Source organism: Carettochelys insculpta, chromosome 3 (assembly GCF_033958435.1).
Source record: "Carettochelys insculpta isolate YL-2023 chromosome 3, ASM3395843v1, whole genome shotgun sequence".
Lineage (NCBI taxonomy): Eukaryota > Metazoa > Chordata > Testudines > Carettochelyidae > Carettochelys > Carettochelys insculpta.
Window position 1 is genome coordinate 76,733,328 of NC_134139.1, and position 13,258 is coordinate 76,746,585.

The 13,258-nt window shown below is 45.5% G+C and overlaps 1 protein-coding gene across 2 annotated transcripts in view; it reads left to right on the forward strand.

Moving 5' to 3' along the window:
* The window catches only part of PCNX2 (pecanex 2), a 258,263-nt gene that overhangs the window by 236,427 nt on the left and 8,578 nt on the right, over positions 1-13,258 (forward strand). For both annotated transcript variants that reach the window (XM_074988652.1, XM_074988650.1), the window contains 3 exons: positions 3,161-3,391; positions 3,833-4,107; positions 6,142-6,326. In XM_074988652.1, coding sequence (XP_074844753.1) covers positions 3,161-3,391; positions 3,833-4,107; positions 6,142-6,326 — 691 coding nt within the window. The remainder of the gene's footprint in view (positions 1-3,160; positions 3,392-3,832; positions 4,108-6,141; positions 6,327-13,258) is intronic.

Below are 13,258 nucleotides of genomic sequence, written 5' to 3' on the forward strand. Positions count from 1 at the left end.
ACATTTTACTGTTTGATCTTTTCTTTGTCTTTTCCTCTTCAATTTTAAATCATTTCTTTTCTGGGGTCCTTGGTCTTCCTGGAGACAAAACTGTCTCACTGATTTCTATCAAAGTTTCACCTACACAAGAAGGACAAGATTCATTTCTGGATTTTTAAATTAAACTAATTTGATTGCTATTTTGTTAACCATTTATATGCTAAGAAAGTAATTATTTGACATTTCCTTTTAAAAAAATGTAGTTGAGGAGAAAAGTTGTTTGGAAGGTTTAAGACTCTTCTCATTGGTCCACTATCACAGCTCTATGTTTGCTTATGCCAGGAGGTTTCACCTGGAGTGTTCCCACTGAGGTTGTTGCAGCAGCTCCTGATTTACATCTGTGTAATCAGAGCAGAGGGTAGTTCAAGTAAATGAACCACATGGTATTTTGGCCCTATATTATCTGTTATTTAGTTGGTAGTATTGTCTGTCTATGGTGTGAATGTAGTGGATGGTGGAGCTGCTATGTAATAATCTAAGACTACTGATCAATAATAATTCTATGAACACGATATGTAACTGGATCAGTGAGTTACTGCATAGAAAGACTGGGTTATTGGACTTCCCTGTATGGAGCTATTAATTTTGCTTGCTACGGGGCTGCTGTTGGAGAAACCAACAGGAATGAAGTCCAATGGCTATAGATAAGCAACCTTACAACAAAAAAAAAAAAACACTAGGGTGGGGACAATGCCAGGACACTGGCTTGACTGCAGGTTCCTTTGCATAGTCACGGATATGTTTGCTAATGCTGTGAGCCTAGAGATCCAAGGGACGCTAAAAGTTTAAAAGGACACTCCGGTGAGAGACAGAGGGAAGTTGTGAGTAAACTCTTGAGGGTCAGAGCGGCTGATGTGGTTGACAGAAAGGTACTGGAGAAGTTTCTGTGGATGTTAGTCTTCCCAGCACTCCTGGAAGAGTTAGCCTCAGGGAAAGGGAGACAAGCATGTAGGCTGTTTGTTGTTTTAGGTTCTGTTTTTTTCTAATGGTTCTAAATAAGTATTATTTGTTCTACATAAGTATTATTTTGATTTGAGAAGGCTTCCTGGTCAACATAACGTGTCAACATAACATAATGTAAGAACAGCAATACTGGGTCAGACCAAAGGTCTATTTAGCCCACTACCCTGTGGCCAATGACAGATGACCCAAAGGGAGTGAACAGAACAGGTAATCATCAAGTGATTCTTCTCCTGTCATCCACTTCCAGCCTCTGACAAATCACTGTATTAACCACTGATCATAGCTCCCAGAAGGAAAAAAACTGCTGGTGCTGAACTTAATTCAGACCTGCTGAGGTAGTCACAGTTCCCGGACAGGTGATTGCAGCCCAGGACCTGGTCTGAGGGTAGAAGGACTGTGTGATAGTACACCAAGAGAGATGATGGCTCAATACCTGAGTGGAATATGCTCAGGGAGACCAAAAGGGACAAAAGGTGCAGTAACTGTGACAATGAAAAATTGCCTTTTTCTGGTGAGCTTGGGTTGATGTTATATGCTGGTTATTTGTAAGGGAATATTAAAGTCTTTAGATAGACAGGAAAGAATCTTTTTATGTTCTTTTAATTCAAAACAGCTATAGGTAAGTTTTTAAACTAGCCATACAAAGCATATGAACTTGCACATTTCATTGATATTTTCTCCTTATGTTAATGCTGGTAATATTACCGTGTATCTCATAAAAATAGCACAATATTGTGATATTTCTCTATGGCTGTCTACAGTACAAAAATAACTTCAAAGTAGAGCATCTACACACACCCTACGTCGAAGCTGAACTTCGAAGTAGGGCACTACTCCATTCCCAGGAGTGGAGTGAGGACTTCGAATTTGGGCTCTCTACTTTGAAGTTAACTTTGAAGTAAGGGAAAATGTGTGTAGACTCTCTGCTGGCTACTTCGATGTAGTGCCTAACTTGGACGTTAACTTCGAAGTTAGCTCCTCATGTAGCTGCACCCTATGGCTACGTCTACACGTGCACCCAACTTCGAAATAGCTTATTTCGATGTTGCGACATCGAAATAGACTATTTAGATGAATAACGTCTACACGTCCTCCAGGGCTGGCAACGTCGATGTTCAACTTCGACGTTGCTCAGCCCAACATCGAAATAGGCACAGCGAGGGAACGTCTACACGGCAAAGTAGCACACATCGAAATAAGGGAGCCAGGCACAGCTGCAGACAGGGTCACGGGGCGGACTCAACAGCAAGTCGCTCCCTTAAAGGGCCCCTCCCAGACACACTTTCATTAAACAGTGCAAGATACACAGAGCCAACAACTAGTTGCAGACCCTGTATATGCAGCACGGACCCCCAGCTGCAGCAGCAGCAGCCAGAAGCCCTGGGCTAAGGGCTGCTGCCCACGGTGACCACAGAGCCCCGCAAGGGCTGGAGAGAGAGTATCTCTCAACCCCCCAGCTGATGGCCGCCATGGAGGACCCCGCTATTTCGATGTTGCGGGACGCGGATCGTCTACACGTCCCTACTTCGATGTTGAACGTTGAAGTAGGGCGCTATTCCCATCCCCTCATGGGGTTAGCGACTTCGACGTCTCGCCGCCTAACGTCGATTTCAACTTCGAAATAGCGCCCAACACGTGTAGACGTGATGGGCGCTATTTCGAAGTTACTGCCGCTACTTCGAAGTAGCGTGCACGTGTAGACGCAGCTTATGTGTCCTTTAGCTTTGTGGACTTTTTCTTTTTTTCCAATAAAGATTGGAGTTCCACTTAAAGTGCAACATTTTACAGGTTGTTCTATTTTAGTCCTAACCTACTTGCAGAGCCATCTATTTCAATTCTATACTTCAACAAAAAAAAAACCCACTCTTTCTTTGTCTATCCATCAAAGAGGGTGGATACTCGGCAAACTAGTTGTAATCATAAAACCTTTTCTTCATGTAGCCCTCTATATTATGAGTGTGTTAACTGTTCTATCCCTTTTCTCTCAACCAGTCCCCTCTCTCACCCTGTGTTACATAGTTTTTATAGATCCAAACCTGTTCCAACAAAGGTCAACAGGTGCTTTAACATTGACTTCAATGAGAGCAGTTTATCATCAATAGCTATTCTCTTGTCATGGAACTGGCTAATCATAGTAATGCTTTTCACTTAACACCAGGACCAGTTCACTTGTCCAGATGAGTATGAAGACCCTGCCGTTCTGTATGACGCTATTCAGTCCTTTGAAGAAAAGATTGTAATTTGCCATGAAGGTGACCCTGCCTGGCGCAGAGCAGTGCTCTCTAACAGAGAAGAGCTTCTCACTTTGAGACACATAGTGGATGAAGGCACAGATGAATATAAAGTTATTATGCTCCACAAAAGCTACCTGAGCTTCAAAGTTATCAAGGTACAAAAGCCATCTTTCTGGTATTTCAGTTTTGTATGATTTCATCTGTGTCTTCTAAGGCTCTACACAAACACGCAGTCTTCATTTGTTGAATTCTTGAGACCTGGATACTATTGCCAAGTGAGGAAGTTTAACTAAGAAAGGAGTTTAATCAAGCACCTATAGGGGCAGGGACTGGGAGCCAGGACTCCTGGGTCTTATGCCCGACTGACTGTGTGGCCAGGGTAAATTTACTTAAAATTCCTGTCCTTCTGTTTACCCACTTGAAATAAAAATTCAAGCTTATCTGAGGAGTATGTGTAAAGTTTCTTGAGATTTGTTGTTAAAGGGTACCACGTAAATGGAAATATCACTCTATTTGGATGATACACCTATTGTAGTATTTTTTCAATGGAAAACATTTGCAAATGGTCCATATTCTTCTACTGTATTTAACTGTAGGTAAACAAGGAATGTGTCAGAGGACTTTGGGCTGGCCAGCAACAGGAGCTAATTTTTTTGCGTAATCGTAATCCAGAGCGAGGCAGTATCCAGAACAATAAACAAGTCTTGAGGAACTTGATTAACAGTTCATGTGATCAGCCACTGGGATATCCAATGTATGTTTCCCCATTAACCACGTCATACATCGGGACACACAGCCAACTGATGAGCATCTGGGGTGGACCTGTCAGTTTGGACAACATTAAAACGTGGTTCAGATCCAAGTGGTTAAGGTAGGTGGTTAGAAAATAGCCAGCCTGTGTTATGATATGCAGGAAAGGTAGTCTGCAGTCACATGATTTTAAATTAAGGGAGTTTCTCACTCTGTGAGGAAAAATTACTGATGGCTGCAGCCATAGTTACAAATATAAAATAGCTTTCAACTACTGTGGAAAGCAAACTCAGAGCTCTGTATATGACATTCAAGTATAGTCCTCTGTCAGCCAGACAGCACTGTTATCATCCTACTACTTAGCCTTATTGGCAATCACCTTATTCAGGAAAGACTGAGTTTGCAAAACAAAAATGATTCTAAGGCATTTTACCTTTCTGGTTTTAGTAAATAGCAGTATAGAATTCCAACAGTGCAGTGACTCTGAACACACTGAAACAAGAACATAGGTGTTCTGCTCCAAAGCTTTGGCAGTTTGGGTCAGACAAGCATTCCCAAATTCTGGTACTTCACCAAAACACACGTAAGCTTTATTTAAGAAAAAAAAATAAATTATATAATTGTCTTAAAAAAACAAATACCAAAAAATATAAAAACATAAATGACTTATACCTAGTATGTATTACCAAATCCCACAATTTTTGCAAGTTATCCAAATCAAATTATGACATTATGAATCTATATTGTTTGTTAAAGCTGCAAGATCAGACAGTGCAAAAGCAGATAGTATTATACTGTCTAACCTTGTAATGAATCTTCACCATGAGGCCCCCAACTACCACAATACGTACAGAGCTAGTGCACTTGAAATGCCACCTACCCCATTCCTTTTATGGTTGGACAGAAGAGAAGGAACCCTGGTTTACTGGACCCATCTTTGCATCTTTATTTGCTGCACACTAGCATTTAGTATTACTCTTGCAGAGTGTACTTCATTCCCAGAGTGTTTGAGAGTGAGTAAAGATGAGCATGCTGCTTGGCTGCCTCATATAAAGATTCAACTTACGGGCTCAGGTAGACATTGGCTAAAGTATGATGATGTGTTTCACGGCTCCAAGGACACCTACCAAACATCAAGATGGATTTCAAAACAAAAAGCAGTCAAGTAGCACTTTAAAGACTAGCAAAATAGTTTATTAGGTGAGCTTTCGTGGGACAGACCCACTTCTTCAGACCATAGCCAGACCAGAACAGACTCAATATTTAAGACACAGAGAACCAAAAACAGTAAGCAAGGAGGACAAATCAGAAAAAGATAATCAAGGTGAGCAAATCAGAGAGTGGAGGGGTGGGGGGGAAGGTCAAGAATTAGACTGAGCCAAGTATGCAGACGAGCCCCTATAGTGACTCAGAAAGTTCCCATCACGATTTAAACCATGTGTTAATGTGCCGAATATGAATATAAAAGCCAGCTCAGCTGTTTCCCTTTCCAGAACGGTGCGATAATTCTTCTTCAGTAACACACATACCTAAATGACCTAAAAGTATGTGTGTTACTGAAGAAGAATTATCGCACCGTTCTGGAAAGGGAAACAGCCGAGCTGGCTTTTATATCAAATTCGGCACATTAACACATGGTTTAAATCGTGATGGGAACTTTCTGAGTCACTACAGGGGCTCGTCTGCATATGTGGCTCAATCTAATTCTTGACCTTCCCCCCCTCCCCTCCACTCTCTGATTTGCTCACCTTGATTAACTTTTTCTGATTTGTCCTCCTTGCTTACTGTTTTTGGTTCTTTGTGTCTTAAATATTGAGTCTGTTCTGGTCTGGCTATGGTCTGAAGAAGTGGGTCCATCCCACAAAAGCTCACCTAATAAACTGTTTTGCTAGTCTTTAAAGTGCAACTTGACTGCTTTTTGTTTTGATAGTATATAGACTAGCACAGCTTCCTCTCTGTTACTATTCAATATGGATTTGGTTATGTGCGATGAGGGGAGTTGTACATTGTTTTTTATTTTGACTGGAGCTGTTATTCACCTATTGAGGGCTGGTCAGAGCACAGCTATTCATTTCTACTGTACACTTATTTCATGTTGGTTGCACAAATTGTAATAAACAACCTAACTTGATAGTATGTCTTACCTCACAAATAGAATGCGGAAGGACTGTCATGCAAGTCACAACAGTGGAAGCAACATTGAAGAGGTGGATAGTGGAGGTGGGTCTTCATCCAGCCGCAATTGTGCAAGTAATTCAAGCCAGAGTAGCAGCTCACAGCACACAAGAAATGGAACCCCCCAGATGCAGCCTGCTTCACAAGATTCCCATCGATATGCAGGTATGTATGTCCAAATATCGGCTCTCTGAGCTCTATGTTTACATTTATTATTCTGCAGGGAAACTATGACTGGTGCGTTTGGCACTTTATTTTGTAGCTTTATGATCTGATCCAGTCGACTATTTAGAGCAGCTGTTCCCAGCCTTTTCCAGATGGGGACCCATTTTGACAATTCAGGAAGACTTGGTGACCCAAGGCAACTCAAAAACAGAGGGCAGGGGGAGACAGTGCCATAACTAGCTAATTTTGTGCCTGAAGCAAGAATATACAATTGTGTATCCTCATGTTTATATATTCGTAGTAGTTATTTCATAGTAAAAAGGAAAAGACAATGATAATAAAAATAACGCTACATTTATTATAGTTAATTGTTTTATTATTATAGTTGATCGGAGTTGTGGTGGGGAAAAATCCCTCATCCCCAAACTGCCCCACCCCCACATTCCCAGCTTAAACCCCACACTCAGAGGCTGGAAGGGCTGAGGAGGAGTTACACTCAGGAGGCTGGAGGCCTGGGGGAGGTCACACTCAGGAGCTGAGGGCATTGGGGGCCTGGGGTGTCACACTCAGGGGCTGTGAGGGAATTAGGGGGTTGCAGGGGTCACACTAGGGATGGGGGTGTTCGGGATTTGGGGGAGGTCACACTCAGAGGCTGGAGGGAGATACAAACAAAAAAAATGAAAACTGACAAATCAGCTGCCCAGAATAGAAGGGGAAAGGGGTGGGGCAAAAATGACTTACTGCAAGAGTCTGATTATGTGGCTTGTCTGGGATGACTACGAATATCATAGGTGGAGAAGATGTCTTTGTAATGTGTAATTGCTTCTCGGAGAAGAGAGCCCATAGAAGGACAGCAAGGACCTGCCAGACACCCACTACCTATGCAGCAGATGTAGCAAGGACTGTCACTCTTGTGTGGGCCTCCACAGTCACAATCAATGCTGCAAATGACGATCTTAAATGGAGTTATGAAGGGCACGATCCATAGTCTATGCAGACTGAAGGATGCCTTCGAGTGGAGTTGACTTAGAGCGCTGCTGTATGTGGCAGCATTAAGGAGCTGCAAATGGCTCCTTTAAGAACGACATGCAACTCCAACCTACCAGCGACCCTCAATAAATCTAATCGCAACCCATGTTTGGGCCACGAACCATAGGTTGTGAATCCCGGATTTAGAGGAACCATCATCTAGAATTCTAGGTTCTATGGAGTAGGACTGTAAAAACTGTGAGGAGTCTTTTGACATCTTTAAGACTAATACATTTCTTCGGGCATAAGCTTTTGTGGGTGGCAGCCCACATTGTCAGATGCATGAAGTGGTTTAGGATTAACAGACTAACACAGCTACTCTTCTGACACATGTATAAACTGTGATTCAAATTACTACACCTGCTGGTGATTCTGGCCTCAGAAAAGCTCTACAGCACTCAGCTTACCAAATTTTACATGTATTAAGACTCCTCTATGTTTACCTGCTCTGGTAAAGCTGAGGCGAGGACACACTCCGCCCTTTACCGTCTCATGATTTGTGTTACATTATCAAAGAGAAGAAGACAGCACAAGAAAGAGAGGAACGTAGTTGCTGGAGCTGAATTGAATTTGAATGGTCAAAATAATTCACCAAGATAACAGTTTCATTTCTCTGAAATCCATTCCACAGTGAGGTGACAACATGGAGTAACTTACTGACGAGCTGGATGTGAGCATGGCAAAAATACTGATGCCGCCAGACTCGTGCCCAGTTATTACACTTCATATCAAATACTGTGTTTTGAAAAATTTAAAAAAATCAGAAGACACATCCTGGGCCAGGTTTGCCCTTGGGTCTGAGATCTGTTCAGTGTAGATGAGAAGAGAAGAGCTGTGCTAAGGAGCTGGTTAGGGTTACAGCTCCCTGATCCTGGGAACTAGTCTGTATCTTAAGGCAACGGCATTAGCCACACCCCTGCCCGACCTCCAACTTGTCTCAGGATATGCCTTCATTACTAGTATGGCTGCACGCAATCAAACTATCTGGGGTTGACCCCTGTGTGATGGGGTTCTGGGGTCCCCCAAGCTCTGCACCCTGTCCGCAGGCAGGAGAGTCTCTCACTCAGCAGGAGAACAGCGGGTTTATTAGCCGACAGGACACAGCATTGTACAGAGGAGTCAGTACAGCAGGCAGAGACAGCCAGTCCCATCCATGTTGAGGAGAGGAGGCCCCGAGGGGCCCCCAGAGCTGGGGCCTGGCCCCCTCCTTTGTCTCGCTCTCCCTCAGCCCAGACTAACTGCTTCCCAACTCCCAGTTCCAATTCAAACCCCTCAGGCTCCACCTCCTCCTTTGTTTGCAGTACAAAGGTGTTACCTGGTCATCAAGGTTACCCTCAGCAGGAGCCCCACACCCTTTGTGAGCCACTCACATACACACAGGTATCCCCCACTCCATCACATCTCTCCCCCCTTTCAGACCGAACTGAGCGGGGTCACTTAACTGGTGACCTGGGGAAGTTTGGGGCTCTCCCCTTGTGACAGGGCATCGGCTGTACCCTTTGTTCTCCCCTTGATGTGCACCACCTTCACATCATAGTCCTGCTGAGGGAGGCTCCAAGTTAGGAGCTTGGTTTTGGCCCTTTTCATGTGATGCAGCCGGGCAAGTCCCTTTAGTTTCCTTGGGTTGGTTGGTCTTGCTGCTTCGGCCCCAGTTCGTTAGCCACGTTTTTAAGTTGGGCAGGCAGAGCCCATACAGATGCTGCAGCACCAACAAATTAAACAGGTCTTTTGTGGTCTGGGTCCTGCCCCATCTGACCACCAGTCCATACAGCTGCTCCAGCCAATGTTTGGAATTTAGTTACAGTTCAGTAATGGAAGGTACAAATGCTTCCACCCTTGGCATTTAGCCAGACCACCAAAATGGCTGTGTGCCTTAGTTTTCCCTTCCATGCCACACAATAGGTTTGGAATGTTTTTTTTTATGTTAGAGGTTGCAAGACTAGTTACAGGGAACAATGGTGACATTTTAGAGTTACAGACTTTTTTAACATACAATTTGTGCTTTTACATTAATGTTATTATGTTACATGGCTTTTTTTAAACATTTAGTGCATGGTGCAATTTTACAGCTTTTGGTAGCAGCACCCCTTGGTTACCGCAGTTAGCGTGAGTAACAGAACAAACCCATTGCAACTGCACATTTACGTTGCTCTTTGGTAGACCACAACTTTTGTGTAACCTCCTTGAGAATCTGGTATTTTGGGAATAAATGGCTGAGGCCTTTCTTAGCACCATTAAGTTTTAATCTTCTCCCTTGCCCCCTGGGGTGGAAATCTGATCTCTCTGGGTGTGCCCTCCCTTTTAACAAGAGCTGGGCCATTGATGATCTCAGGGAGACGGCCCCCTTCCTGCCAGTCTGGAAATTTGCAAACCAAACTGCTTTTTGAGAGTTGTTTTGTGAGTCCCAGACGCAGAATCCACATGAAGGAATCCCTGTTTATCCCTTAGTGGCCCACCAGGCCCACAGCTCCTTTGTCCTTTTACCTCCAACTACTGCCTCCCCATGGAATCAGAAGTCGAATTCAGTATGAGAATATAAGTGTTTCCACCATTTGGAGATGGGGAATTGCTGGCGCTCTCCTGCATCCTGCAGAGATTGGCTGTGCAGCTGTTTTACTTGGTTCTTACAGGGCTGCTTACATTCCCTGATAGTTTTTACTTTACTTGCACCAGCTTCCAATTCCTGAGAAACTTTTACACTGCCTTCTTTGGACCCTTTCAGAGCACAGCCAGTGGTTTCACACTCAGGCAGGTCCTGGCCATCAGGAGCTGAAACAAACTTCTCCCCAGGCAAAGGGCTGCTCTGGCTTTTACACACATGCACCTTTTCTGTTCACTCTTCTTCACCTTACTTCCATTTTCTGCAGTCCCCACAGATGGGTCAGGAAAAGTTTTAGGAAAATTCTTTTTCTTAAGAGCTCCCCCAAACAATAACTTACCCCTGTTTGGCTCCACAGGGGCACTGCTCCCTTGAGCCACAACCAGCTCCTGGGTTTTACCTACACCCAGGATTACTTTTGGCCCATCAGGGAGATTCCCACGTAATCCCCCTCCAGGCAGACAGCCAGTACCACCGGACAGAAGGTTAGGATCCCTTTCCTCCCTTCTGCTACCAGCTTCTTTATCTTCATTAGTCAGCGTAACTCCATTGCCCGTCTGTTCTTGTGTCCTGGCGAGAGGATGACTCTGGTAGGACAGAGTCCTCTCACCCCCTCCCAGTAACACCTCAGCATCAGGCAAAGAACAAGTACCAGAATTGTCTGGTCTCTGGGATTCCCTGATGATACTAACTGGATTAGACCAAGTTAAAGCATCATCCCCCATGAGAGACACAGAGGTAGGCCCACTTCCCATCTGGGCTTCAGCTGCCCTCAGATCCAGCTCTGGGATCTTGGCCCCATGTCGAGCCCCCACAGGCTCAGGCAAAGGATTCACTTCCCCAGAAGCAGAAGCACTTTTCTTGCACCTAGGACCAGTGTCCTTAGCAGGGATACCACTGCCCATCCCAGAGCCATTCCCTCTGCTCCAGCCCCCATGCTTGGGTTTAGGCACACCTGGAATGCTTTTTCCTGGTGGTTCCTTCTCCAGCCACCCCAGGCTGGGGAATCTTTCTCAGACAATCGGCTAGTTTCCGTATTGGCTCCTTTTCCAAATGCAGGCTCTGCTCTCTCCCCAGGCTGCTGCTGCTGTTCAACACAGACAGACAATGGGAGACACTGTCTCCTTTGTCCCAGCCCCCCGGCTGGTCTCCACACACACACAGAAGGTGAAGCAGCTTCTCTCACAGACAACTTGCCATTCCCAGTGGATCAGCTGCTTTCCTGCACAGACACACAGGCACCTTCCTCGGCCCAGGCCTGGAAAACTCTTCGCAGGTCTGTCTTGGCCACTAGTAGATGATGGGTTGGAATCGCTCCTTCCCTCCTTCAGCTGTGGCAGGCCACTTGGTTTAGAGCTCCATGCAGTCCAGGGTTCCCTGCCCCGATCCGGGCTCACCTCTGCAGGAGTTTTCTTAACCCTCAGCTCTTCCACTGCACATCCACGCTGCCTTGTCCAGCTTTTTTAATTTTGATTCGGTTTCCAGGTGCTGCCACTTCACAGCGGCGTTGCTGAGTGTGGTTGCAGGCTCTCAGGCTGATGCCCTCTGCACCCCACGCTTCCTGGAAGAATCCCTTTAGTGTGCCAGGCTCCTTGCAGGTCACAAGCTCCCCGGGGTTAGGCCGTAGGCCCCTCTGCCCTCTGGGACCGACTCCAACAGACTCTTAGAGGAACCCCTTCTTTAGTGTGACACCCGCTCTCAAGGACCATGAGCACACTGTCTTGGGAAGAACTTATTCAGCGTCAGCCTCCTTGTGGGTCACTTGTTTTCTAGGGGTTAGGCCCTCGGCCCCTCCACCTTCTGGGACCAACTCCAACAGATTTCCAGGAGTAACCCCTGCTTGGGTGTGGCACCCCCCCCTCGAGAACCACAACCGCAGTTGGTTGGGTTTGGCCGCAGGCCCCTCCACCTTGGGGAGCTGCACCTCACTGCCCTTCAGCACACCTGGGTCTCGCAGGCCCCACTTCTTCCGGGGCCCCGGTTACTTACTGCTGGATGCTCCATCCTCAGGGTGCAAAACATCCCACTTCTGACACCAGTGTGATGGGGTTCTGGGGTCCCCCAAGCTCTGCACCCTGTCCGCAGGCAGGAGAGTCTCTCACTCAGCAGGAGAACAGCAGGTTTATTAGCCAACAGGACACAGCATTGTACAGAGGAGTCAGTACAGCAGGAAGAGACAGCCAGTCCCATCCATGTTGAGGAGAGGAGGCCCCGAGGGGCCCCCAGAGCTGGGGCCTGGCCCCTCCTTTGTCTCGCTCTCCCTCAGCCCAGACTAACTGCTTCCCAACTCCCAGTTCCAATTCAAACCCCTCAGGCTCCACCTCCTCCTTTGTCTGCAGTACAAAGGTGTTACCTGGTCATCAAGGTTACCCTCAGCAGGAGCCCCACACCCTTTGTGAGCCACTCACATACACACAGGTATCCCCCACTCCATCACACCCTGTTCTCCTCAGTATTGCAGTATTTCTCCTGTCAACCTCCCTCTGTGAAGATGGCTAGGTAAGGTGATTGCAGATAAGTCAATTCTAGCTACATAAGTGCCGTAGCTAGAACTGGTATCTACAATCAACTTTAATATCTAGTGTAGACATGGCCTTAGATACTGGTACTACAAATGGACATAGGAGCCAGCTTCCCTGGGTCTGCAGAGGGTTCCCTTTCACTAGGAGTATTCTCTTCTAGCTGTAGTCAGATTCTGCCACTTTTGTGACATCTGAGCTGTGCAAAAGGGGCCAGACTGAGAACAAAAGAAATGTCCAAAGGAAATCCTAATGTATAGATCTCATCTTCCCTAATTTCCAAGTATACTATTAAGCAGGTGTGTTTGGGGGTGACGTTCTGACTTACTTTTCCAGAGGAGGGTCATTGGGAGGACATAGGACAAGTGAAGGAGCTATCAAAGAAGCTACCTGTGTGTCCACTGACACACTGCTGAATTCAAATACAAATAGGAAGGACTTAAAAAGTGACTTCAATGACACTTGTGCCTTGACTGTTTATTTGGAACCCTAACCCTAAAAATTGTGCCAAATCTTAACTAAATTGCTAGATGGGAGACATTGGAGAAAGCAATCCTGGGTCCGGACTATACAAACCAGAGGGTTTCCTGATCACTAATGCAAGAGGGATTATTTCTCTAGTGTATCTTCCATTGTACCAACACAGCATTCATCAGAAAAAAGCCAACATTTAGATTTGGCCAATTATTTGGATGTAGCGTAATTCATGTCCTTATCACTTATGAACAAAACCATGTTTTGAACTCATGTTTGGAGCCAAAATTGTTTGAGTTGCATGATAGTCT